This window comes from Sorex fumeus, unplaced genomic scaffold (genome assembly GCF_029834395.1).
Source record: "Sorex fumeus unplaced genomic scaffold, SorFum_2.1 ptg000018l, whole genome shotgun sequence".
Classification (NCBI taxonomy): Eukaryota; Metazoa; Chordata; class Mammalia; order Eulipotyphla; family Soricidae; genus Sorex; species Sorex fumeus.
In genome coordinates, this window is record NW_026606075.1 from 26774607 (window position 1) to 26792204 (window position 17598).

General features: G+C 41.8%; 1 protein-coding gene and 1 pseudogene across 3 annotated transcripts in view; one reads left to right on the forward strand and one right to left on the reverse strand.

The window, feature by feature from the left end:
- LOC130021695 (beta-hexosaminidase subunit beta-like) overlaps window positions 1-17598 on the reverse strand; it is a 98758-nt gene that overhangs the window by 14344 nt on the left and 66816 nt on the right. The window contains exons 1-6 of one of the 3 annotated variants that reach the window (XM_056112465.1): window positions 13609-13929; window positions 9622-9767; window positions 3533-3598; window positions 2054-2100; window positions 1119-1229; window positions 563-664 (exon numbers count right to left, since the gene is read on the reverse strand). In XM_056112465.1, the coding sequence (XP_055968440.1) occupies window positions 563-664; window positions 1119-1229; window positions 2054-2100; window positions 3533-3598; window positions 9622-9767; window positions 13609-13832 (696 nt within the window). In that variant the 5' untranslated portion in view covers window positions 13833-13929. Of the gene's footprint in view, window positions 1-562; window positions 665-1118; window positions 1230-2053; window positions 2101-3532; window positions 3599-9621; window positions 9768-13608; window positions 13930-17598 lie in introns of those variants that run through there. The other 2 variants (XM_056112466.1, XM_056112467.1) reach the window with 2 other exon arrangements.
- On the forward strand, window positions 17062-17580 carry LOC130021634 (40S ribosomal protein S23-like; annotated as a pseudogene).

The following is a 17598-nucleotide window of genomic DNA, read 5'->3' on the forward strand; positions in this document are numbered from 1 at the left end:
GGGTAAATATTACTTGAAGTCAATGAACTCCCATGTTACAAAAGCATAGCATTCACTGCCTTACTGTGTCTTATACAAAAGGACATTGCTCTAAAGTAAACTATGCAAAGGACATAAGGGAAAGAGAAAAGTAATATTTCACTTACAAGTACAAAATCCAGAGTCCTTAGAAGGATCTGACCTAACAAGTCACAGAGTCTAATTTGGGTATACAGGTGGTCAGAGGGGGGAAGCAGAGCACAGAGAAGTGAAAGATAATCACAGAGGAGTGGGAGTGCCTCAAAAGCGCCCTGATGGGTGTAACCCAAACCCAAGCTCCCTGCAGGAAGGGAGAAAGGACAAACCAATGGTATCCTACAGCGTACATTAAAAAGAAACTCAAAAAACATAATAATTACATGGATCTAAAATATGAAGGAAAACATGTTAAGTTTCAAGTGCCTACTTTTATACAACATTTCTACCCCCAAAGAATGCAACATTTAAGCTACAGCTGTGTAATTATATGCCACCAAACAACTTGACTTCAATAACCCAGATTTCAATAATGCAAAATACTCACTTGATTGCTTAACTCTGGAAAAGTGATACTCTGGTACGGGAAAGACTGGTCATCAACTATGTGCCAGTGGAGAACATTGAACTTGTTAAAAGCCATGGCATCCTGCAAGACAAGGTGTTGAACAGTTACACACAACGGATTTAATACACAATCCAATTTACAACATTCAGGATCGTTTTCAATGTGTCTGCTTCTCAATATGTCTATACATAAACAGAATTTAACATTCCTTTTTCAGCTAACAAAGATTTAGACATATAAGGATGTTTCTGAAAAATACCAAAAGTAGCTGTATTAAAGTTATAGACAGCCTTCTCTCACCAACCTGGGCTAAACGTTACGAGCTCTTCTCAGCACCATCATGAAAAACAAATGGGTGCTGAGGAAATAAACTTCCGAGGAGAGGAAGAAATGAAAGCTCAGTATTTCCACTTAGTACATGAAAAGCAAATGCACAGACCTGCACAGGAGGATTTGAGTCTGTAACTTCCAGTGTAAAAAACAGCATAAAACAGAGCAGCTTCAGAATAGATAATAGCTTGAAAGAATCACCTACCAGAGTTTCTAAAATACGCTTAACAGGCAGGTAGTGTCTGGCTGTATCAATTAAAATGCCTCTATGAGGAAATCTTGGAGAATCAGTAATAGTGGATTCATTGATGGTGATCTAAAAGACAAAATTAATTTTTAAATTATTTTTAGAATCCCTTCTTGACTAAGTATCAAGGAAGAATACACATGTAAAAGTACTGAATAAACTATTTGGGAACAAACAACACAATTTACACCTTTCAGCTAAGTTAAATGTTTAGAGAGGAATAACAACTTTAAGAAGCACTAAAGCAATAAAGAGAGCAAAATCCGCAAAGAGCAATAAAGAAATAAACCTCAAGAAGCAGTAAAGGAATAGGTCCTCTTCTTTATGTCGCGGGAGCAGACAAAAGGATCAGGGGCACATGGTCTGTATGTATGAACCCCAGTTCAATTCATGGAACTCCATGTCCTCTCTGAGGATTGCTGGGTGTAGCTCTGGGGGTCCCCAAGATGGCTGAGGGAAGCCTGGTGGTTCCTGGCACTACGACACCATATCCTTGGGTCAAAATATCCAATCATCCCATTTAATTGGCTGGATATTATTAGAATAGCCCCTGAATAGCCCCTGATTCCGCTGACTGTTGTTGGGTGGGGGAAAGTGGGGGAGCGCTCTGCTCTCAGCCCCCTCAAGAGCTGAAAATCCTATTTTCCCCCAACAAATATATTTATTTATTATTTTTGCTTTTTGGGTCACACCCAGTGATGTTTAGGGGTTACTCCTGGTTCTACACTCAGGATTTACTCCTGGTGGTGCTCGGGGGACCATATAGGATTCTGGGAATCAAACCTGGGTCTGCCACGTGCAAGGCAAACACCCTACCCGCTGTGCTATCGCTCCAGCCCCTCCCCCAACAAATATATTTATAAAATATTTCAGTAACATATAATTATACTTACTGTTCCATAAGGATCTTGATAAATTAATTGGCTAAATGTCTCTAAACCTAGAGTATATAAAATGATGTTGTATCAATTTATAAAATAGAGAAATGAGGTTTATATTACCCAAATAGACATCCAAACAAAAAATGGCTAATAAATATCATGTTATACCTATACCCTCTGATGTATTTTCTATAATCAAAACTGAACTGAAAAAAATCCACTAACATCTAATAAATCACTGTCACTGTCCTCCCGTTGTTCGTCGATTTGCTCGAGCGGGCCCAGTAACCTCTCCAATGTAACACTTGTTACTGTGTTTGGCATATCGAATATGTCATGGGTAGCTTGCCAGGCTTTGCCATGCAGGCGAGATACTCTTGGTAGATTGCCGGGCTCTCTGAGAGGGGCAGAGGAATCAAACCTGGGTTGGCTGGGTGGGCTGCATGCAAGGCAAATGCCCTACTTGCTGTGCTACTGCTCCAGCCCTAATAAATATCTAATAAAAATACTTTACTTCACTATATCTCAGTGGCAACTTTTTGTCAAATGATAAACATTAAAAAAGCAATTTTAGTACCATAATACCAGTTGCTTGTTCACTGTCCACTGTCCTCCCATTGTTCATCGATTTGCTCGAGTGGGCACCAGTAACATCTCCATTGTGAGACTTGCTGGTACTGTTTTTGGCATATCGAATACGCCAAGGGGAGCTTGCCAGGCTCTGCTGTGTGAGCGGGATGCTCTCAGTAGCTTGCCGGGTTCTCCAAGAGCGATGAAGGAATTGAACCCAGGTCGGCTCTGTGCAAAGCAAACGCCATACCCGCTGTGCTATCACTTTGGCAGTTGATTAATAAAGATATATTATTATGAGAAAAATAACTTCCTAATAGTATTATTAGACAAAAGTGTCTTGATAAAATAACAAAGCTTTATTAGGCGCCAAAATGTTACAGAAGGAATACAGTCAAAGTGGCAACATGAAATTATAAAGGCCCAACTCAGGACAGTGTTTTACTCGTAGTTGCAAAGTGAATTGTTCTCATCACTGGTCATTACCTGTAATTGGCCTTGTTTTACAAAAAGTGATTATTCTAGCAGAGAGCTGTATAATAAGAGAAAATTTCAATTTAAGAGTAAATCAAAATCATTTTCTATAGATCTTTCCACCTCTCCCCCAAATACAACTCAGAAAAAAAATGACTGGCACTTATGCTTAAGTTTAAGAAAACACTCAATTTTCTTGTAGGCCAGTTTGTGCTAAAGTCTGACAGTACACAAAGATAGCGAATTCCTGGACTAAATTCCAGCCACTTCATACTATCAAAGGTCTTAATCTAGATATGGATCACGTCAAACATCAGTAAGGTTCTGCCCTCTTATAAACCTATAAACAGCCCAAGGAAACAAATTCTATTGTGGCTTGACTTCCCAAAGCACCATCAACACACAGTTCCTTACTAGAAACTAATAATGAAAGTGCATAGAACTTACCTCTCAACACTCCCCATACACTGTGCGCACTGAGGGAAGCCACTGGTCCTTGTACCTTCAAGTTATCTTGAATTGTTAAAAAGAAAATGAATTCTGAATGTTAATCTCTCAGTGATTCACAGTAAACTTCCTAAACACAGAGTTGGTATTTCTGAACCATTCTATTTCAAAATTGAGATACAGTAGACATTTTCCATTCTATTAATTCAGGTGTGAACATACTGATTTGATGTGTATATTGCAAAATGATCACAATATAGCTCATAATATTGTCAGATACATAGTTACAATATTTTTTCTGGTGATGAGAATACTTAAGATCTACTCTTTCAGCAACTTTCAAATTTGCATACAGGATTTTTTAACTACAAACACCAGGCTGTACCTTACTTCCCTAGGACATTTATTTCACAACTGAAATTTATGTCTGTGAACTTCAACCCCCTTTCCATATCTTCTCAACCCTCTAACAACAATTAACCTGTTATCTGTATATATGGACTCAGGCTTTTTTTTCATTACCCTTAGATTCCATGCTTAAATGAGATCATATGATATGGTATATCTTACTGTCTGACTTATTACACTTGGTATAGTACTATTAGATTTCATGTGCAGCGAATGGCAATATAATGTTCTTTTCATAGCTGAGTCATATTCCATTTTGTGTGCATGTGTTTTCTGTGGGGAGAGGGGACTTCGTGCCACACACAGTGGTGCTTAGGGGCTGTTTCTGCCAGTACTACGGAGACTATGCAATGCAAGGGACCAAATCTGGGACTCCCACAGACAATGCATATGTTCAGCCTGTTACTCTATACCTCCAGCCCTGTGTGTGCATGTTTATGAACAAATGTATATATACCTAGTCATATATGCTACTCAGTAGCATTCTGGCTGATGAACACTGCTCACAAGACTTGCTCATCTGGGGCGTGCCATTCACAGTCGAGGTCTGTGTAACTCTCTACTATGGTTCAGCATGTCAAATCAGCCCACAGCATGTTGAGAACCTATCCCCACCAGAAAGGGACATGTGCCTGGTCACTGTATATCCTTCAACCATCAAAAGACACTTAGCTTATTTCGGTATCTTGATGACTATAAATAATGCTGCATTGAAGATGGTGGCGCAGTTAACTTTTCCAGCTAGTATTTTGGTTTTCTTGGATGAATATCAGGAGAGGAAATGCTGGATCAGATGCTAATTCTATTTTTAAATTTTTGAGGAACCTCCTATTGCTAAGTGACTGACACAAAGTTGCAGTCACCACTAGGATAGAACAGTTTTTCTTTTCTCTACATACTTATCAGCAATGTGTTTCCTGGTTCAATATTTTAGTAATAACCACTCTATAAGGTGGGGTGTGAGTCTCACTGGGGCGATAGTGAATGTCTCTTCGTTTATCTGTTGAATTGAAGATTTCATTCCCCGAGCTCCACGGCTGTTTCTCCACATGACTCATTCCCTTCTTCCCTTCCATGTCCTTCCTTCAGCTTCCATGCCTCCCTTCAGCTCACACCCCACAACTGAATTCCTTGCCCCTGCATGCCCCACACATTTCACAGCCTCTCCGGTGCTCATTCTCTTGGCTTCCTGCTCGAGACCTTTGGTGTTATTCAGGTCAGATCAAGATCCCTCATTTTCCCTCCTTTGACCCTAGACAGAGAAGAGTCCTGAGCATGGGCAGATGTGAACTGAGCGGTAAACATATTTCTCAGTACCCACTATTCCTACAAAAAGCCTCAGTTTCATTTAGACACTCCACAAATCTTTAAAGCAGAGTTATCAGCACCATCTATCTTCTCTTGCTGTGTTTCCTGACTTACCCTGCACCCACCTTCCCTTAAAATCGTCCAAAGTTGGCCATAAACCTTCTATCTTGGGTTAGGAAGATGGCCCAAAGGTCTCCAGCACATGCTTTGCATGCAAGAACTCTGGGTTTGAAACCCAGCAGGAGTGTCACTCCCCATCCCTGCAAAAACTCTTTCTGAACTCATGGGTTACTTGAGCTTTGCCCACTCAGTAAAAAGTCACCAACTATCTGGTACAAGACACCAGTTGGCCACATCTGGACATACAGGGATAGTGACTAAAGACAGGAGGCTCAATTTTTAACCTTTCAAATCAGAATCTTAGGAAGGAAGGAAGCTTAGGTTGGCCCAGAAGTACTGTTATGCTTTTAGAAGTTTGGGGCAGAATCAACCACAAATGAAGTAAAATACCAGACTATATAGAGAAATTGAAAGCTAAAGATTATGAAAGATGTGGACTCTGTCACAATAAAGATAATGATTTCAAGTCAATCTCAGCTTCAAATCATCATGACCCTCCACATGTCACATCATATTTGGCTGCAGATAAGGAAGACTTCAGCAGGAATTAATAATCACGTGAACTTCTCAGGTGACAGTCAGCTGACAAGAAATCCTTTTCCATCCAGAGACCACTATATCAAATAAGCTAAACGCCAGGCTAGAAATTTTTTTGCTATGATGAATACAAGCGAATCAATCTTGCTTCCCCTCTGTCAATATCAAATTCTGAGTTAACTACCCAGGGTAGATCATTTCACTGGTCACTGTTTAAAAATAATTATTTCATCTTACAGTTTTTAGATACTCAGCACAAGTAGTCATATAAAAACAATACTGTACAACCTGTATTTGATAATGATAATCTCCTGTAGCTAAAGTTGGCAGATAGTAAAATGGATGATGATTCAACTCAGTGCAAAACCAGAAATATAAAGCACTTAGGAGATTTTGCTACACATAGACCCATAAACTGCAGAACTTACACTTTTATTTCTAAACCAGATCACTCGCACTCTTGAGATTGGATGGAGGTCACCTTCATTTTTCGGTTATTGCTGTACTCCTTTTCAAGCAAAAGTCTTTTGTTTTAGGGGCTGTAGTGATAGTACAGCAGGTAGGGTGCTTGCCTTGCACACGACCAACCTGGGTTCGATCCATGGCACCACATATGGTCCACTGAACACCTCTAGTAGTTATCCCTGAGTTAGAGCCAGGAGTAAGCCCTGAGCACAGCCAGGTGTAGCCCCCAAAGAAAACGAACTAAAAAAAAACTTGTTTTATAGGTTTATGTACTAATGACATCAATATATTTATCATTGAACATATTATAGATAGGAATAAACTTCTCTTATTTTATTTATTGAATCACCATGAATTACAAAGCTACAAAAACCATTCATGACTGAGTTTCAGGCATAAAATAATTAAGCAATAATCCCTTCTCCAGGGCACTAACATTCTCTTTAAGAGGTCCACTCAACTCTCCAATCTCCCTCAAAATAAACACTAGCCATTTCCTTTCACGGACATTTTCAGACACATGTAAAATAAGAACATATACTACTGATTTTCCTGAGTGGTCCTGTGTGTGCACTGATGTATAAACGTGGCCATACAGAACACAGAGACATCAGTTCCTTTTTCTGACTCAGTAGTCTATCTGAGCATTTTATCCATGTTTGCTCTTTATAACTTGGCATCTTTATTCCTACCTATTCTATAATTTGCTCGAGCGGGCCCAGTAACGTCTCCATTGGAGACTTGGTTGTTACTGTGTCTGGCATATCGAATACTCTCGGTAGCTTGCTGGGCTCTCCGAGAGGGGCGGAGGAATCGAACCTGGGTCGGCCTTGTTGGCCGTTTGTAAGGCGAACGCCCTACCCGCTGTGCTATCTATCCTTCAGTGTGAATTGATCAGATAAACTTACTCTTGTGTATGTAAATGTATAGTTTTGTTTGCAATTCTCTTCACTATTACAGGAAAATTGCATCAAACATCCCTGATATATCTTCCTAGCTACCTACAATAGAATTTAGTCTAGTTCTGGTTTGGAGATATATGTATTGTTGTTTTTTATAGATAATGATAATATATTTGCAAATTTCTCCACCATTTCTTTAGTTCTGGAACATCAGTGGATGATTTGCTATTTCCATTTGTAGGTATTACTTTCATATTGCAACTTGTAAAAACATTAAAAGTTATTTAGTCTTAAAACAGAATATTTCATAGTCAGCTTGTTTCAAAAAGTATTCTTTTCTAAGAAAAAGGGATTACAAACCTAAATGAAGACCAGCTTTGACTTTGCAGTCTTTACACATTCCATTTTCTGGAATGTCTAATAAATCATCTGTATTGATAGCAAAGATTCCTTGGCAACTTAATGATCATGCCTATCTCAACTCAGATTGCAAAACCTAATTCAGAGAATCTGAGAGCTGTTAACTTAAATCATGTGGCTGATAATATCAAGCTACTGGGTTTCTCTTCTAAGAATAGCTATAGAATTGAAAAGAAATGAAGTTTTTTTCCCAAAATGATGTTGAAACTCTCTCTAGCCAGCAGATGAAGAAATGTACCCACTTCTTTCTGAGAGAGAGAAGTCATTCTTGCAAGGTATGTGGTAGTCTTTCTGTCATCTTTATACCCAAGTCACCAGTTTGCACTAATCTTATATCATGATGTCCTCATGGTGTTTAACTTGATTCCTTTTCCACGTTATTTCCTGTCAGGATCCCCTATGAAAGGCCTGCCCAGTTATGCATTCCTTCCAAAATAATTCAGAAACAGTCCCTGGAGTATAATGTTTTAGACAGCAATACAAAATCATACACTAAATGTTGGAAATAATATCAACCAAATGATAGTTACTTTCCACCTGCTCTACATTAGGCTTATGTCAAATTAGATCCTAGGAATCAGGGGAGAGAGTGACAGCATAGCAGGCAGGCTTTTTGCCTTGCATGTGGTAGACCCTGATTTGATCCCTGACATCCCACATAGTCCCTGAGCATCACCAGGAAGAATTCCTGAGTGTGGAGCCAGGAATAATTCCTGAGCATCACCAGATGTGGCCCCAAAACAAACAAAAAAAGATTCTAGGAATCATAGATTAATTTTTCAAAATACAAGAAATTATCTAGTACAACATAGGGGATTGCTAAGTGAGTAATGTTTAATCTGCATTATGTAGAACAACATTCTATAAAAATGTCGAACATTATTCGTCCATTAAAATATCACAGAGAAGCCAAAGAGATAGTATAAAGGCTGATCTTTGCATGTGGCTGATCTGGGTCTAGTCCCTGGCATTGCATATAGTCTTCCAAGCATTGCTAGGAGTGATTCTTGAACACAGGGCCAGGAGTAACACCTGAGCATCGCTAGCAAGGCCCAGAACAAAAAATACCACACAAAAGTATTTCACTTATAGTAAATTTACACATTAAAGAGCCAGAATATAAAAACTGTAAGGACAGAATTACTACATTTTCATGTTATTGTTTATCATGTGCCTACTTCGTGTAAATTTTTAAAAAATTATCTACTTTTAGTGAGGGGGGTTTGAGCCACACCTGGTGGTGCTCAGGGCTTACTTCTAGCTCTGTGCTCGTGGGCTTGGGGGACCATATAGGGTGTTAGAGATTGAACCCAGGTTGGCTGGGTGCAAGGCAAGCACGCTACCTGCTGTACAACTGCGCAGGCCCTACTTTATGTAATTAAAAAAATATAATTTTGGAAAAAAAAACTAACTGTGTAGAGGGGTTGGAGAGATAGTACTTGCCTTGCAAGTGGTTGATATGGGTTCAATTCCTGGCACCTCATGTGGTCCCCTGTGCATGCCAGAAATGAGCCTTAAAAGCAGAGCTAGGAGTAAGTCCTGAGTATCACTGGGTGTGACCCAAAAACCAAAAACCAAAAAGAACCCCCAAACCTACAAATAAGCCAGTATAGATTAGCAGTAACTGACTGAACATTGAAATGATGAGTCCCTTCTCTCCTCCTTTTCACTTGCTATAAAAATTTTCTACAACAGTAATGCACTACTTTTTTTTTTTGGTAGTGAATCAATTTTACTTTATTTATTTATTTATTTTTTTATTAGTGGGCAATGCATTACTTTTATGATTACATTTTAATGGTACACTTGATAGGCCAGGAACTACCAAGTCACTGGCCAAGAACTCACAGTATTTTGCAGAATAGTTCCCAGGATTAATGTTTGTAAGGATCAGCTGAGTGTGCTAGTTCATACCGAACCAATACTCACAGGATTCATCTGAAGAGATATTGGGGTAAGAGTCACACTCTGAGTCATCAACCACTGAGACCAGGAGTTGCTGTAACTGTGTTCTGTTTTCAAATTTAGCAGGTTCTTGAAGCTTCTTGTTGTCATAAAAAATATACAAATAGTATCTGCATGAAAAATAAAATTGAAACAAAAATTGAAAGCACAGTAGTAAAGTTTGAACAACATATGATCTCTCAAATCCTTGCTTCCCATATTAGTCTGGTTAGAGGATTACTACGCCTACACATCAGAGTCATCTGGGGCCTGAGGGAATATACTAATGTCCAGACCTTAGAGGCCGAATTTCTGAATGTGAGATCCAACCATGGGCACTTAAATTTTTCTTGAAATTCCCAAGTAACACCTAGGAAGTCCTAAAAGTCAGTAATTAAATCAATAACAATAATCCCATCGCTTTGGGGGTGCAAGTTAGTTACGATCTATGATGTGGGGGATTAAGATTAGTGGGTTGTGATACGAAGTCACTTCTGCAGGGTGACACTTGAGAAAAAAACTGTCTCTATGTGATAACCAAAACCATCCGGTGCCACACTGCAGATGGCAGGCAGAGATGTAACAAAAAGATTTGCAAACAATTCTGTTGAGTCAGTCAACTACCCTGAAATATCTCTGCATTGGACTGTCTAGATGTGTGAGAGATAACTTGTTTCCTCATTGCTTAAACCAAACTAAATATGGGTATCTGTTTCATCACAGGTATCCTAATACAGGAACCTGAAAAAGCTCACCATCACACAGAATTTCTCTTGGGTTTCTAAAATTTACCTTATGCAGATTCCCAAATATCACATGTTATTTAAAGGTTTTAAAGATATAAAGGTTTTAATAGATAAAGATCAGGTATCATACTAAGACATTGTTTATTTTATAGATTTTAAAAGTCAGAAAATTGAATGTGCTACTCATGAAAAAATGTCTCATTAAAAAAAAAGAGCAAGAGAGATCTGATGACTCATTAATTCCAATGAACGTGGAAAGATCTGGAGAATTAGTGAAGAGCAGAACAGATAAAGTTAATATACTGAGGGCTATTTTCTCTCTCTCCCTCTTTCTTTCTTTCTTTCTTTCTTTCTTTCTTTCTTTCTTTCTTTCTTTCTTCCCATTCTCGCCCCTTCTTCTTCCTTCCCTCCTTCCTTCCTTCCTTCCTTCCTTCCTTCCTTCCTTTTTCTTTCTTTCTCTCTCCCTCTTTCTTTTTTGGTAACTTTCTTTCTCCTTCCTTCCTCTTCATTTTTCTTTCTTCTTTTGGTTTTTGGGCCACACCCAGCAATATTCAGGGCCTACTTCTGGCTCTGTGCTCAGGAATCACTCCTGGCAGGCTCAGGAACCATATGGGATGCCAGGGATGGAACCCAGGTCTGCCATGTGCAAGGCAAGTATCTTGCCTACTGTACAATCACTCTGGTGAAGGCAATTTTCAAAGAAAAACCTCAAGAGAGTAAAAGGGAATTAAGCTCAATAACCACAGTGGGAAGGGTATTTGCCTTGCATGTGGTCGATTCCGCCATTCCTCTCAGAGAGCCCGGCAAGCTACCAAGAGTATCCCACCCATACCTGGCAAGATACCTGTGGTGTATTCGATATGCCAAAAACAGTAACAACAAATCTCACTATGGAGACTTGTATTGGTGCCCACTGGAGCAAATGATGAACAACGGGACAACAAGTGCTACAGTACAACCGTTTACTGAAAAATATTAAAAGATTAGGGGCCAGAGTGATAGTACGGTGGGTAGAGTGTTGGCCTTGCACGCGGCTGACCAGGGTTCAATCCCTGGCATCCCATATTGTGCCCCTGACCTTGCCTTCCACCTCCCCCCAGCACTGTCAGAAGAAATTCCTCAGTGCAGAGACAGGAGTAACCTGAGTACTGCTGGGTGTGACCCAACCCCCCCCCCCAAAAAAAACCTCCAAAGAAACTAAAGATTAGGGCTGGAGAGATAGTGTGGCTAATAAGGCTCTTCTACCTGGACGACCAGCAGCACATGCCGTCTCCAGAACCCAGCCAGGACCAAGAGTAAGCCCTGAGCACAGTCCCTACTCCCTTCATTTCAAGATAGGGCTGTAGACGTAATGCCCATAGAGCACTTGCTTTGCATATATAATAGGTTTGCTCTCTCCTTCCCCACAAAACTTAAGAAGGTAACTTAAAAAAATCTTCATTTTACCACAATCAATTAAAAAAAAACATAAATGGAAATTAAAGGCCCAGCCACTTTGATTCCAGCATTAGGTGCTGGCTTGTGACAAACAAGGCAATTCTTGCCCCTGGTAGGTTAAGCACTACTGGAAAGAGTCCTGAGTCAATGTTGTGCAATGTATTGGGGTTAATTTGGCATTTCAAGACTGAAAGCGCGGCAATTCATTTATTTAAAAATAAAATGAGCAAATGGCAAGTGACTGCCTAGAAACAGAAGAAGCAGCTCTCAACAAAACAGACCAAACTATCCTGCAAAACATACAGCTTGGGACAAAAGCTTGGGACAAAAGCTGGGCTCTTGACAGATAGGAGTGAGAGGAATCTGAGTGATTTAGGGCTAGGCCACTGCGTGTTCCAGATCTTTTAGAGCTCTTAGAACTCCCCACATCATGTCCAAATCCTGCTACTGTTGTCTTGGGGTAGAAGTGGGGGAGAGGGTTTAGGTTACAGGCACCTATGCTCAGAGATCACTCCAGATGGTGCTCTGGTGACCACATGGGGTACTGGAGATCGAACCCCGTTTGTCCGCATGGAAGGCGAGAGCCTTACCAGTTATCTCTCCAGCCTCTTATCTTGCTTTTAATCTGACACAGAAACTGCTTCTCTTGAGACCTTGCAATGCTTGCCAGAGTGCTTTCAAATTTTAGCCATAAGGATGAATGTTTTATCTGCTTCCTAACAATGCAGTCATCCTTAACAGCTGCTTCTCATCAAAAGCCTGACTTGGCAAACTCTTGTCATCACCTGCACTGCATGGGAACAAAAGGATTTGTTTCTGAACCATCCCACAGCTAATTCAAGTGCTGGTTTGGGGTTGTACAGGAGTTAAGGCATTTGCCTTGTTCAGTTTTTATCCCTGGCACTGTGTATGATACCCCAGGAATGAACAGTGAGCAGAGTCAAGCAAGAGTAAACCCTGAGCATAGCTTTTGCTCCACCAAAACTTCTTCCAAATCAATTGCTGGCTCTCTAGCTTTGTTAAATATATCATATATTATCTAGCTCTCTTGACATCCTCCTGCCATTCATTCAGAAGAGCACCCAGTTTATGATCTGAGCAGAAAACACCATGTACTTGGCTTCCCAAGTGCACCTGGCTTGGGTAGTGGGGGTCCTGCGGGCTGTCTCCTGACACCGCTGACCCCAGCTGAGGCAAAGGGGGAGATAAACATGACAAGGCCCTGCAAAACGGGCTCAAGAACAAAACAAGCAGCTGGGAGGCAACAGGTAGCATTTAAGGAACAGAGATTTGAGGAGAGCATCCCAGCAGCACCCCAGCCTCGGGGCTTCTCAGCGCCTGAACGGTGGCATGGCTGGCCTCTTCCTCTCCCTCACCCCATCTCTGCTCAGAAGGACCAAGGCCAGCCTGGGAGCAGCCTCCTCCTCCCCCCCTCAGTGTCCGGCAGGCTGGCGGGGCTCAGGCCAAGAGGCTGGGGGAGTGGAAAGGTGTGGGGAGAGCTGGAGTGTTTGTCCACGTGGGTTCCAGGAGCCGCCGGAGTTTTCCACACCGGGCACTGGGTCTGCTGGTGTCCCCTGTGGCTTGGAGTCACTTAACAGGATCAGAAATAGGAATCAAGAGTCCCTGGGGGATGGGGGGGTGGGGTGGGGGAGCGTGGCTACGTGACTGCAGGTGACAACAGGAGCTCAGGTGAGTTCGCCTTGGTCCCCAGCCTGCAGAGTCCCTGGTATTACCTCCCCCCTCCCCCCAAGGATCCTCTTTAACTGACCGCCCAGTGGGGTGTGCTCACCGCCTAAATGCTTCCTGCAGAAGGTCGCAGGACTGGCCGGTCTTGGAAGAGGGGTCGTGGTCGATGCTGAACTGCTGCGGGGACAGATGTAACAGGCGCGGGGATATCTCCACGGAGAGCGGCAGGGGCCACAGTCCTAGGTTCGGTGCGGCGCGGGCCTGTGTCGCCAACGCCGCTAGCAGCGTTAACAGGAAGCAGGCCCGCCCCAGCCCGTGCCGCTCCATGTCGCTCGCCGGCTCCGCTCTAGGGTCCCAGGGTTGAACCTAGGAGCGCCCAGGTCATAAGACTTCCCGCCGGGCCCCGGAGGAGGAAGCGGGGGGCAAGAGCCACCCAATCAGAGGACGGCGCAGCGCAGCCCGGCGCACCCCGCCTCCTCCCGCTGGGACCGCCCCTGGAGCAGGCCCCGCCCCTCACCCCTCCCACTGGGACCGCCCCTGGAGCAGGTCCCGCCCTGCCTCCTTTCTCTGAGACCGCCCCCAGCTCAGGCTCCGCCCCGCCTCCTCCCGCTGGGACCGCCCCTGGAGCAGGCCCCGCCCCGCCCCTCCCTCTGGGACCGCCCCTGGAGCAGGCCCCGCCCCTCACCCCTCCCACTGGGACCGCCCCCGGCGCAGGTCCCGCCCTGCCTCCTTTCTCTGAGACCGCCCCCAGCTCAGGCTCCGCCCCGCCTCCTCCCGCTGGGACCGCCCCCCCCGGCGCAGACTCCGCCCTTCCCGCCGAGCTGTACTCAGCCTGCAGAGCGCTCCTCCTGCTGGTTTCAACACCAAGTTCTCTGTAGAACTCTGGGACCTAGCCGAGCTGCCCACCAACCTGGGAAGGCGGCGCTTATCAGATTCTTCTTCTTCAGAGTCCTCACTGGGCTCACCCTTGGCCTCTGTCACAGTGAAAAAGCAAAGCAAATTCTGGGAGTACCCCATTTCGCCCACACACAAACATCTTCTTGGGAAGTTCTACGAAACACTCAGTCCTTGAAAATATACTGAGGGACATAGCAAAAGGTTGTTGTTGTCACCTCCCAGAAAAGACTACTAAAACCTACATATGAAATGGATTAAAAGCTAGAAGTTTAGGGCCACGCTGATAGTACAGTAGTAGGGCTCTTGCCTTACACAAATCTTACTTGGGATAGACCCTAGAACCGCATATGGTCCAGGAGCCTTGGCACGAGTGATCCCTGAGTGCACAGCCAAGGAGTAAGCCCAGAGCACCATAGTGTGCCCCAAAACCAAAACGAAACACAAAAAGAGATTTAATCAATAAGGCTTTATTCAAAAGTAGTTTGCATGATTTTGAGATAAAATTGATTATATTTGATTGTAGTGGAGATTGCTCTGAGTATTTTGCTCTCCTATAGTTCCATTCTATTTCATTTTTACATATTGAACTCACGTTCACAGTATCCAACAGAAATAGGTTGTGCAGCTATTCCACGTCTAATGGAATATAAGAAACCAGTATGAATAAAAGCAGTGTCTTAGATTGATATAACTATTTTTATAAAACATAGCATTATTTAAAAAAGATTCAGGGAGGAATTCTAAATATTGATTTATAAAAATGTATTATTACAGGGAGAGAGAGAGATGGCATGGAGGGTAAGGCACTTGCCTTGCATGCAGCCTACCCAGGTTAGACCCCCAGAACCACATACGGGTACTGAGCCTTGCCAGGAGTGATCCCTCAGCACAGAGCCAGAAGTAAGCCCTGAGCATAGTTGGATGTGATCCCCAAAGCAATAAAATGTATCATATGTAAATTTTGATATAATTACTATGTTTCAGAGATATTTACTACCTATTAAATGTTTACCAATATCAAATATTTAAATCACTACCTCTTAGGTGGCATACTGTCTATAAGTAGCAAAATCCTCCAAGTCCAAGAAGTTTGCTAATACTTAAGAAGTCTGTTAAAAAAAACCATCTCTCAAAATCATTCACAGTGTCTTAGCTTGAAATGCTCATATTTTCCTACCTGACCATTCTGCAGCGGTGAATTGTTAGTCTGTGATAGGCGTCCTGCAGGTCACGAACCTCTTGATGACTCCATAGTCTCTCACCAACCGCACTTGCCCGGGGCCTAAAATTCCCCCAACCAAAAACAAAATTAAGTTCATATTTTGTTAAGAAAATATTTAAATCATATGCTTGGGAGAATTCCTAGTGTTTTCTGACTTGGGTAGAAAAACAAAGATATCTAAATTCAAACATCCCAATACACATACCATAATCTTGGCGTGAGGTTAGTTTCATCCACATATTCTCCCCATAGACAGGCTTCTCCACCAAGGACAAGCTGTTTCTGTTTCTGAGAACCTACATTAAAATCATTAAATTGTTGTTAGTTAATTAGTGACAGCTCAAGATTTATAAACAGAGGCAACAGTGATTGCTTCTATCTTCATTGTTGAGCAATTCTCTCCTGGAGTCAGCAGGATCTTGAGTCATGTTCATGGAAGTAGCATAATAAAATAGGTACTGAAATTTATTCCCACCCCAGAGACTATGGTTCATACAGTGCTTATTAGCAAATTTTGACTGAGGTGGTTATGTACTGAAGATCCCCTTTTACTTCTGTCTTATGGAAATGTATGTGGAAATCAACATTTCCCCCTTAAGCTCCAATAACAGTGTATCCAGGGAATACAAACTACTCATGACACCCCTTCTAACCATCTATCTCTTGGCATCAGAAATTAAAGTATTTAATCCTTTCTTTTACAGTCATTAAAACTTTTGGTGGGACACACCCAGTGATACTCAGAGGTTATTCCCCACTCTGCATTCAGAAACTATTCCTGGTGATGCTTGGTAGACCATATGGGATGCCTGGATGTGCCTTACCCACTGTACTATCTCTCCAGCCCCCATAACTTTTTGATTGTTAGAAAAAGTTGTGTAAATTTATGACCCATATAAAGTTTAGAAAGTTTTTAACAGCTAAATTTTCTTTTCAGAGGAAACTTTGGTACAAAACAATACAAAGTAGACATGTTCTTAATGAAGGGGGTCTGAGATCCTAAAACTCCACCATCAAGATATTCCCTACTGTTATCCATCTTTTCCTCGATTACAGATCTTTAAATGTACATATCCTATAATCCACTGAACAGGACTAAAACACAATTCAGTGTCTTATTGGAGAGACAGTTTAGAAGAGGAACTTAATTTAATTTAATGCATTCCAACATCTCTTAAAACATATCTTAATTTAATTTAATGCATTCCAACATCTCTTAAAACATATCAGAAATAAAGGAGATGTGTTATACATACACAATGCAAGACTAGCTGACTATCAGCAAAGATAAAATGCTGTTATTTGTGATAACATGCATAGAACTACAGATTATAGGCTCAGTAAAATATATCAAAGATAAATGTATTGTTTTGCTCTGTGTGGTTGCTGAACAAATGAACAGGCAAAAAGGTAAAAATTTTAAATTCTATGAACAAAATGGCTGTTACCAAAAGGGAGTGAGGGGAATCAATTCAGTTTAAGTGATACATTGTATGGTGATAAAAAAAAATCTACAGAGTACAGGAGGCTGTGCAGGACTGGGCTGAAGGTAAGTGTCTCGGTCTTCATACTTCCGAAAAGATCAGTAGCTAGCAATGAGATCAGAAGTGTCATGAAGCAGTATGCAACAGTCCATTCAGGCACAGGACCTTTTGGACGTACTTTCCAGCAAAAGGGAATTGTGCTGAAAAAAGCTAGAATTGAGGTCAAACAGCCAAATTCTGTTATTAGGAACTGTGTTCAAGTTCAGATGATTATGAATGATTGAAAGAAAAGCACAGATTTTGTACACAATTTGCTTAAATCTTCTTGAGGAAAACCATGAAATTCTAGTTGCCGGATTTGGTCACAAAGGATGTGCTGTTGGTGACATTCTCAGAGTCCACTTTAAGGCTGTCAACGAAACCATCTCATTTGGCCTTATACAAAAGCAAGAAAGAAAAACCAAGATCATAAGTGTTGATATAATCACAG